The 9,956-nt window shown below is 37.1% G+C and overlaps 1 protein-coding gene across 8 annotated transcripts in view; it reads left to right on the top strand.

Moving 5' to 3' along the window:
- The window catches only part of myom2a (myomesin 2a), a 40,663-nt gene extending 30,714 nt beyond the window's left edge, over window positions 1–9,949 (top strand). For all 8 annotated transcript variants that reach the window (XM_088074989.1, XM_088074985.1, XM_088074986.1 and 5 more), the window contains 11 exons: window positions 831–890; window positions 1,976–2,043; window positions 2,135–2,248; window positions 3,048–3,135; window positions 3,242–3,280; window positions 4,462–4,567; window positions 6,022–6,185; window positions 6,297–6,333; window positions 6,426–6,448; window positions 7,248–7,303; window positions 8,120–9,949. In XM_088074989.1, the coding sequence (XP_087931115.1) occupies window positions 831–890; window positions 1,976–2,043; window positions 2,135–2,248; window positions 3,048–3,135; window positions 3,242–3,280; window positions 4,462–4,567; window positions 6,022–6,185; window positions 6,297–6,333; window positions 6,426–6,448; window positions 7,248–7,303; window positions 8,120–8,650 (1,286 nt within the window). In that variant the 3' untranslated portion in view covers window positions 8,651–9,949. The remainder of the gene's footprint in view (window positions 1–830; window positions 891–1,975; window positions 2,044–2,134; window positions 2,249–3,047; window positions 3,136–3,241; window positions 3,281–4,461; window positions 4,568–6,021; window positions 6,186–6,296; window positions 6,334–6,425; window positions 6,449–7,247; window positions 7,304–8,119) is intronic.
- The last annotated feature ends 7 nt before the right edge of the window (window positions 9,950–9,956 follow it).

The following is a 9,956-nucleotide window of genomic DNA, read 5'->3' on the forward strand; positions in this document are numbered from 1 at the left end:
TATTAATGATCTTATAGAAGTATATCAGGGACATTTTTTTACACGACGTCTTTATTGAGGTTTTCAGTTATAACAGATGTTACTTGTAAATAAAATAGTCTTGGCAGCAAATGTGGCACACCATGAAATAAAAAAGGTACACCAGAAACCAAACAATTCAATTTAACCCTTAAATGGGCAAATAACTATTTTGGAAAATCAGTTTTAACTGCTGTTTTCTAATGAATCCAGGCTAAAATAACAAAATTTCATGTTTTTTTTTTACAAATTACAAATTTTACCTCCCAAAATTCATTGCTTATTTAGGGTATAAATTAAACATTTTCCTTTTATTGAATAGTTCACCTGCCAACTTTTTAAATATTTTATAACCACTTTATTGTTAGCTTTGAGTATAAAACTACACAAGAGCTTGTAGTAAGGGTAGCCGCAAGGGACAAAGTACTAAAGGGACTAAGTGGAGGACGTGTAAATACTATTTAAATTGTGTCTCATTGCAACTTCATGTGAGAAAAACATTGAAAAAATCAAGAGAAGGTAATAAACTGTGCAGCTCCAAAGGTTTTTCAGTGTGAGACAAATACAGATATTTTGGGGCAGACTCAAAAAACTTCAAAATTCTTGAGATGAAAATAATTTCAGAGTTTAAATATTGGCTCGTAGTTGCATCAGCAGAATACTCTGTGCGCCGTTTGTTTTTCAGTCTTAGGTTTTATGTTGTTTTTGTTGTTGTCTCTTAAAAATCGTTTGTCAGAAGCAGAAAATAACACTGAGTGCTGAACGTGATCCACATTTATGGATCGTGACTCTGTTGCGTTTCTCTGTTTCAGTGTTCAAAGTCGCTCTGAGGGAGGCCGAGTTTCAGAGGAAAGAGCACATCAGGAAGCAAGGTACCGACGCACACACTGACCTGAAAACACTCAGTTCACAAAGAGAGCATCGTTATAACGTCTGTTTGTCAAATGTCCTTTAAACGCGCTTTTATGTTCTGCAAATCAGTATTATCTCTTAATTTAATGTAGGCTCATTGTTCCCCCTTTTGTTTTTTTTTTGTTTTCTTTTGCACAGCACATATTTAATAAATAAATAAATAAAAAATAAATATGAAAAATAAAAACAGAATGTATCGCAGCCGCTGATTTCATCATGAATCGCTCATCTCTTGCTTCCCGCTCTGTCTCAAGATCCAATTTACAAAATACATTATGCTAATGAAAAACAAAAGTTTTGCAGCTGATCAAAACTTGCTTTTTTTGCATCAAATTGCAATTATTTGTGTCGCAATGTATGAACATTGCTTTTGCACCAAAAAGTTGACAGAGCAATGGAAAAAAAACATTTTATGTAGAGTTTTAAAATGATTTCTTCTAAAAAGCTCAGCAAAAATGTCTAAAAAAAGAGAAAAGGCTAAGGAAAAACTATTTAATTATCATAATAAATATATATAAAATGATCTTACAGAATGTTTAAGCACAGTTTGTGGATCATTTCCTTGATTGTTTTGTCTTACAATTTTTTTTTTTTATAATTTTCAGGTAATTTTCTTTTACTTTTTACTAATTTCTTGCTAATTTTAATGAATTTCTTATGAAGTTGCTCATGGACTTCTTCCTGTGTTTTTGAAAGAAATCAAGCCAATTTGCTCAGATGTCAAAGGGTTAAAAGTGACAGCATTTTCAGCCTTCATTTTTTTATGTCAGCAAGACGTCAAAAAAAAATGTTTGATTTAAAAACTAAAAATATTTTATTTATTTTATTTGTTTTTTAAATATTGCACTTAAATGGAGAAAATTTGTTCGTATCACTTTTGTGTATTTTATTTTAGACCCAAATGCATATTTATTTATATATTTATAAGATTCAAAAGAACATATTTAAGACTGTACAGCCTTGGCAGAGCATTTTTTAAATTTTTTCTTTATGTTCATACGGCTGCTTAAATCCTAATTTGCATGATTCATCTTTGTCATTTTAGGTCCACATTTCTCTGAGTATCTGTACTTCACTGTCACTGAGGATTGCACTGTCATGCTCGCCTGCAAGGTAACAGTTTACTCCCCGCTCTGTTTACCTTTCTTGTCGTTTCTCATTTCTCTCAGTGAAATTTGTTGTTATGTGTTTGTTTGTTTGTCAGGTGGCTAATGTGAAGAAGGAGACGTCTTTCCACTGGTACAAAGAGGATGACGAGATCGTCCCAGAAACTCCTCCCAATGTCATGTCAGGCGCCTGCTCTCTGCCCATCCCTCTGGTAATTAAAGACGCATCCACACCAAAATACATTCCTACTTCACTTTTATTTATTTATTTATTTCAGGCAAGGAATTTAAATGTGACAGAGAAATACTGCATTTTGCAAAACTGCAGTGTGTTGCACATAAATCTAAGTATTTTTTCTGTACATTGACAATAAAGTTATATATAATCTAAAAAAATTATCAATTTGTTGCAAAAAGAGGCTTGTTGATGCTACATGCTTATTGGCAAATAGTCATTATAACAGATTGTTGATTATGGGTCATAGTAATCATCTAAAACTGCTTCTTGCATTGAATAAAGGCAGTTGTATTTGATTTGCATTGAGTCAAAACTAAGGAACTAAAAAACATTGATGTAATTGTGAAGAATTTTCTCAAAATGTAAATAAATTATTAAAATTAGGTTCAGTTGTGTTAGAGTAGTAAATGTCCACTTTTTTTTCCTGAAATTGTTTGAAAAGTAAAAAAAAATATCTAGAGCTTGGAATAAAATAAATAATACAATTAATAAAAATAAATAAAAATAGATAAATAATTGAAAATAAAAATAAAGATAAAAATAAATTAAAAAATAGTATTTAAAAAATAACATGCATGATCAAACAATCAGCAGCTTTTGGCTGTTATTTTTGGATAGCTTCATTAATAATTATACAGCCACGCTGTGTATTGTATATTGTTTATTTCTAAAGTTTATATTTATCTGACAGCTTTAATATGAGTTTCAAAATATACAGATTTTAAAAATATATCACAGCTGCTGGTTAATACGTGAATGTTGGTTTTGTCCAGTTCTCCAGAAAAGATCAGGGCGTCTTCAAGGCCGTGCTCAGCGACGACAGAGGAAAGGACACGTCTGCGTTTGACATCTCAGGCAAAGGTACGCTCTCATTGTCCAGAGGAGGGTCACTCACTTTAATTTAAATGTTTTATTCTTATTTTAAACACGTTCTAATGTTTTTGTGTCGTTCTGTCGATGATTTCAGTGTTTGACGACATCATCAACGCCCTCGCCCAGATTGCTGGTGAGTTTGATCAGCTGACGTAAAGACACCGTCTTTTAGTTTGTTTACAACATAAAGTAACAAATGTCTTCATCTGACTTGTTTACGCTGCACAGTTACCATGTCAACGCGACTCCTCAGCAACATTTTTTGGAGTTTCTCCTCAAGGATTTACAGTGAATCCACTTCTATCTCGCTGCTACATGCAGCTGTACATTCATTTAGCCTGAAGGTCTGACTGTCTCCTCTCCCAAAACAATTAGATTTAACCTTTAAATGAGGAGAAAATAGGCCGCCTGAGGAATCTCTGAAGAAGTTCTTTGCCAAAATAATTTTACATGTAGAAAAACTAGAAATAAAGGCAGCAACTCCCCCAAATCAACTGGAGAACATATGTTTAATACAAAATCATTAAACATATAATTTCATACATCATATATATTTTAATTTATCTACTTTAATTTGTCTTTTAATTTATCTTTTACTTTATTAATTTATTTCATCTTGATTGTGTTTTATTTTTATTTATTTATTTATTTATTTATTTATTATATTTTTATTATTAGTACAATTATTTCTATGTTTACTGCTAATATTATTTAAATTGTATTTACTCTTATTGATACAGGTAGTTATTGTTAATTTATTTTTTGTAATTGTTTCTCTCTTGATTAATTCTACTTTTGATTTTATTTGGACTAAGTTATTTATTATTGTTTGGCTATTATAGTTATGTTGCCCTTCTTGCTTCTGGTTTGCCTTGTTAAAATTGTCAAATTATTATTTTTTATTGTTATTATTATTGTTGATATCGATATTATTATTAATGCTATTATTATAATTATTATTGTTATTATTCTTATTATTATTATTATCATTATTATTAATGTTATAGTACGTAGTGTATACTTCGAAGTTGAACACAATTGCAGAGAATTTTTTTTTTTTCGTTTTTTGTTGATTTCCTCTGATTGTCCATGTGTGTCCATGTGTGTCCGTGTGTGTCCGTGTGTGCCCGTGTGTGTCTGTTTGTGTCTTTGTGTGTCCGTGTGTGCCCGTGTGTGCCCGTGTGTGCCCGTGTGTGTCCGTGTGTGCACGTGTGTGTCCATGTGTGCCCGTGTGTGTCTGTTTGTGTCCGTGTGTGTCCATATTTGTCCGTGTGTGCCCGTGTGTGTGTCCGTGTGTGTGTTTGTGTCCGTCAGGTGCGTCTGCCTCTGAGCTGGTGCTGCAGTGCACACCAGAGGGCATCAGGCTGCAGTGCTACATGAACTACTACACAGAAGAGATGAAGACCGTCTGGAAACACAAGTACGGTTCAGTGAAATGCTGCGTTTGACTCCACCTTGTACATGACAAGTGCACAAGGCATTTTTCAAATATTTACTTTGACAGCTGAGATGTCACAGCATTTACCAGCTGTGTAACTCCAGCCTGAGGTCGTCAAATATTCGCCGCTTTGAGAGCACTGGTCGCTGTCAGGCGACAACGCCAGACACTGAGCAAGAGTAAGGTTTAGGACCCTCCATTCCACCTTATTGCGTAACTTTTTACGACATTTTTCCTTTATTTTTTGTGATTCTACCATGAATGAGAGGGCTACATATATAAATGCTTTTCTGTCTGTTATATTATGTTTATTGATGTTTTTACCCACTTTGTAGGTAAAAACATCCCAGCAGCTTAAAGTCCAGCCATGCCACTTAAAGCTAAATAAACTCTTAAAAACCCCCTCAGATCAGCTGGAAAAAACATCATCACAAAGCTGAAAACGGCTGTTTTTCGGACCTTTTAGAGATTCGTGGTTCTCACAGGACAACAACAAGGTTACAATATGATGCTTTACTCTAAATTTAACTTCCCCAACAGGATATAAAGGAATTAAAATGAGCACAAACTTAAACATCAACAACAGAAAAATGACACATACACGTTAATGAAGCAGAAATATTACAGACATTTTCTAATTCACGATAAAAATAAAAATAAAGTTATTGACACTGGGAATCGTTTTTGTACTTCTGGTATACATACAGTGCCAGAGTACATCATTAACACCCCTGACAGGAGTCCTAGCCAAGCTCCTAATCCTAAAATCACGGAAACATCCTACAATCTGAAAAGTGTCCTAAAATCCTACAATCGTAGAAACATCCTTAAATCTGAAAAACGGATTTAATGTCCTTAAATGCGACAAATCCTAGAAACACCCTAAAGTCCTAGAAATGTCCTAAGACTTAAGAAATGTCCTAAAATCCTACAAACATCCTTAAATACTATAAATTTACTAAAATCCAGGGCGCCTGGTGGCTCAGTGGATAGAGCAGCGCCCCATGTGCAGAGGCGATGTCCTCGCCACAGCGGCCGCGGGTTCAAGTCCCCGTTCTTCCCCTTTCAAACTCATCCCGTCCCATCGATTAAAGGCAATGAAAGCCTAAAAAAATAATCTTTAAAAAAATCAGAGCAGTGTCCCAAAATCCTAGAAACGTCTTAAATCCAACAATGTCCAAAAATCCTAGAAATGTCTTAAAATCTAACAAAATGTACTCAAATCCGAAAAATGTCCTAAAATCCTACAAACGGCCTGAACACATGAGATAGAATAGTAGAACTGCACAATCAGTACTTTCACTTTTTATACTCGAAGTACATTTTGCCATGTACTTTTACTTTAACGTTTTGAATTTTACTTGCAGTGGAGTGTATTCTCAGAGTTGTATTAGTACTTGTACTTGAGTAAATCTGTCGTCCCTCGCCGCCTGCAGGGAGAGCAAGATTGCGTCCTCTGAGAAGATGAGGATCGGAGGCACAGCGGAGATGGCCTGGATGCAGATCTGCGATCCGTCCGACAAAGAGAAAGGAAACTACTCCATCGAGATCTCAGACGGCGTGCAGACTCACGTCAGAACCTTCGACCTCTCCGGACAAGGTAAAAAGTATTTTTAACTATACTTTCTATCATGGTTATCACTCTGTAGCCAAAATGCTGTTTTCCAGGTTATTGGCGTTTGAATTTGTATTTTCTTGACTCTTTTTGCAGCATACACTGATGCTTATGAGGAGTACCTCAGACTTAAGTGAGTTTTTGACACCACGTTCATTTGTGAGCATGTACCTTTAAACCGAATCCAAATAATCTTAATCAAATCGATATTTTTTTATCTTTTAGGGCAGCTGCATTCGCTGAGAAGAGTGAGTATTGTTATTAATTTTATCTATTCCCTCAGACACAGCACCTTTTCATATAACCCTTTGAAAACTGGATTGACATCACTTTTTTAGTATATATTTTTATATTCTTTTTAATTTCTTTTATTGATATTTACTGAAAAACTTGGCGCAGCTTCTTTCAAAACATGAGGGAAAAAGTCAGTCTGCAACTTAGCAAGAAATGTCCTGTAAATTGCAAGAAACTAGTAGATATAGAAAATAATTTTAGAAAAGCTTTGAAAATTGTCTAATGAACTATATTTATAATTATCGTAGATATTTAAATTTATTTAACAGAATTATTAGCATTTTTTAGCCATTTTCTTCAGGTCATTTCTTTCTTTTTTTATATTTTTATTTGTTACTTTTAATTTAGTTTTTGTTTGTATTTTGTTGTTTTTTTTAAATAGTTTTTACTAAAATTCACACACATTTTTTGGCAAAACCTCTGAAGCTGCTCATTGCCTTTTTGAAAGAAATATTTTCCCAGGTTTAAAAATTAAGGGACATATTTCTGATTTTTTTAACGTTATTGATCAGTTTAGTGATGAATAAATGTTTTTAAAAACACCCTTCCGACGACATTCTGAACATTTTCCGTCTCGCAGACGCGTTATTTCCTTTCAAAGTCACACAAATGTTGAATTTCAAAGACCTTTACATTCCTCCTCTCTCTCCGTCTGTCCACCTCCACCTTGTTTACACCGGTGAAGTCTTGCATGACTTCACGGTGCTAACAGGCTGATATTCTCCGCTGAACGTTTTTGTCGTCTCTCCTCAGACCGTGGCAGAGTGGTCGGCGGTCTGCCTGACGTGGTCACCATCATGGAGGAGAAGGTGAGGATGTTAAACATGTTAGGAACATGTGAGATGACATCGTTACATGTTAGCTTTAGCGGGTTTCTGTTCACAGACGTGCAGCGATAAAAGGGTCGAGGAGCTGAACTCACCCGGCAGCATTCCTTCATGAAGCAAGGAACAAAATGTGAAATGTCAAAATAAGATCTATGGGCTGTCACTTTCTTTATTATTATCCAGTCATGAACATTTTGTTTATGCAGCTCAGAGGACGGAAACAGCAGCGACTCTTTTCAGAAACAGTACACCTGTTACTGTGAATACTGCTTAGTCACTGAGTATATATATATATATATGTAAGTATATGTCATACAATCCTAGAAACTTCCTAAAAATGTCCTAAAATCCCCCCAAAAACATCCTATAATCCCAGAAACATCTTTAAATCTGAAAATTGTGCTATAATCCTTCAGACATCCTAAAATTGGATAAATGTCTTAAAGTCCTTGAGCTGTCCTAAAATCCTAGAAATATCCTAAAATCATCTGAGAAATGTAAATATGTATGTAAAGATAATTAACAAGAGAAAAAAGCATTATTACTTTATCTGTCAAAATTATTATTTCATCAGTTCAAAAAGAAAAAAACGTCCCGTTAAAATGGCAATCTGGACATTTTTGGTCGTGAATTTAAATTATTGGGTTTTATTTCATTTTCAGTCAGTGCAAATTTTATTGCATTTTCAGGAAATTGTGAGATTATTTTGCACTACGGGAGCTTGAATTGTTTTGCTGCAGCGCTCTCAGAAACATTTTGAAAACAGTTTGACTTGAGCTGACTCTCGACTCTCTCCAGTCTCTGAGCCTGACCTGCACCGTGTGGGGCGAGCCGACCCCCGAGGTCACCTGGTTCAAGAACGAGCAGGAGGTCGCCTGCACCGAGCACACCAAGGTCACGTTCGACGGCGGCAAGTTCGCCAGCCTCGTCATCAACAAAGTCACCCCCGACGACTCCGGCAAGTACAGCATCAACGTGCGGAACAAGTACGGCGGCGAGTTCGTCGAGATCACCGTCAGCGTCTACAGGCACGGCGAGCAGATTCCCGAGCCCAAAATGGGACAGCCCAAAACGCCTGCTGCCACACCTGCCGCCACGCCCGCCGCCACGCCTGTGCCCAAGTCCCCAGCTCCCCCGTCCAAGACCCCGACCCCCACCCCGAAGGCCCAGACCCCGGCGTCCATGAAGAGCCCAACTCCAGCCTCCACCCCCGCCTCCACCCCGGTCCCCAAATCTCCAACCCCGACCCCGAAGTCCCCGACTCCTCGCGGCGCCAAGTCCCCCACCCCACCCAGATTCATGAAGTCTCCGACCCCACCGCGGAAGTAAACGACGGTGGTGACGTCCGAAGGGGGGAACGATAAGCGGATTTATAGCATGAGTGTGAAACCATGAGGTGATAAAGTTTATTTAGACGTAGTCGCTGTTTAAAGTTCCACAACTTCCACAAAACGGGCAAAGAGTTTTTTGCGTTCTCTATAATTTATGAGAACTAGTCGCAGGATATATAATAAAGGGCTTTTACAGCAGCTGCTAACAAACACGTTTTAATTTCATATCATTCAACTCTGCACAGCTGGGAAAAGGGCGCAAAAACTACAAAAAGTAAAAAAAAAAAAAAGGGCAGATATTTATGCTCAAAGCTGCACCTTCCACTATCAAACGTTAGTGGAAAGCCTGTACACATTTTTCATTAAAGGATCATTTCTGTTTATTACAACTTGGGTCGCAATTTCAGGTCTACCAGTGACCACTTTTACACCGCCGGTTTAAGGCGAGAATATCGCGACCTCTTACTGTGGTTTTGAGGTTTTGAGCCCGCAACAGAGATAAAAACAGCAAATGAAGTCTGTGTGAAAGGGACAGCTGGTGACGGCATCGTGAGCGGGACGGGTGTGATGACACATTCGTTATATGCCACACAAGAGGCCCGACACTGTTGTGTTAAAGTTGCACCTTTTTTTGCTTCCTTGATTCCGGCATACTGTCTAAAATCTGTCAGTGGAGCGTCATGATGCTGCTGTTTGTTTTTTTGTGAAAATGCGCGGTCTCTGTGTAAAAAGGGCCAGTGACGTCTCTAAAGAGAGGTCAAGAAACAAACAGGTAACAAAAAAGGTTAGACAAACACATTTGACAGAGAAAACAAAGGCAAACGTTAAAATTATCACTCAAACTGTCCGTTGTAAACATCTGTCACCGTGCAGATTATTTCTATTTCCTGCACAATGGGGCATTGTTTCCAACATTTCAGGTGTGATAAATTTTACCTGGTGAGTACAAAAGAAGAACAAAACTCCAAAAAAACACCACAGTTGTTAAACACGGGAATTACCCTTTAATAACCTGGATGACCTGAGTTTGCTGGTGCAGAGCTGGATTTATGTTGACGTGAAAATTAACACCAGAAACCAGCTTATTTTTTTTGTTTTTGCTCTGGTTTGGTGACATTTTCCTCAACAGCCGCTTTGGTTCCCGGTAGCTCGTCATAAAGATGCCGGTTAGTGATCCGGTGGATAAAGAAATTCACTTCCTGCCCCGGTCTCTGTGCCAGAGACGTCCGTCTGTCTGTGACATGTTGTGTTTCCCCCCAAAGCTTTGTGATGGCAATAAACTTTACTGATCATCCTCCTCGTGC

Source organism: Plectropomus leopardus, chromosome 3 (genome assembly GCF_026936395.1).
Source record: "Plectropomus leopardus strain MGB_pleo_1.0 chromosome 3, ASM2693639v1, whole genome shotgun sequence".
Classification (NCBI taxonomy): domain Eukaryota; kingdom Metazoa; phylum Chordata; class Actinopteri; order Perciformes; family Serranidae; genus Plectropomus; species Plectropomus leopardus.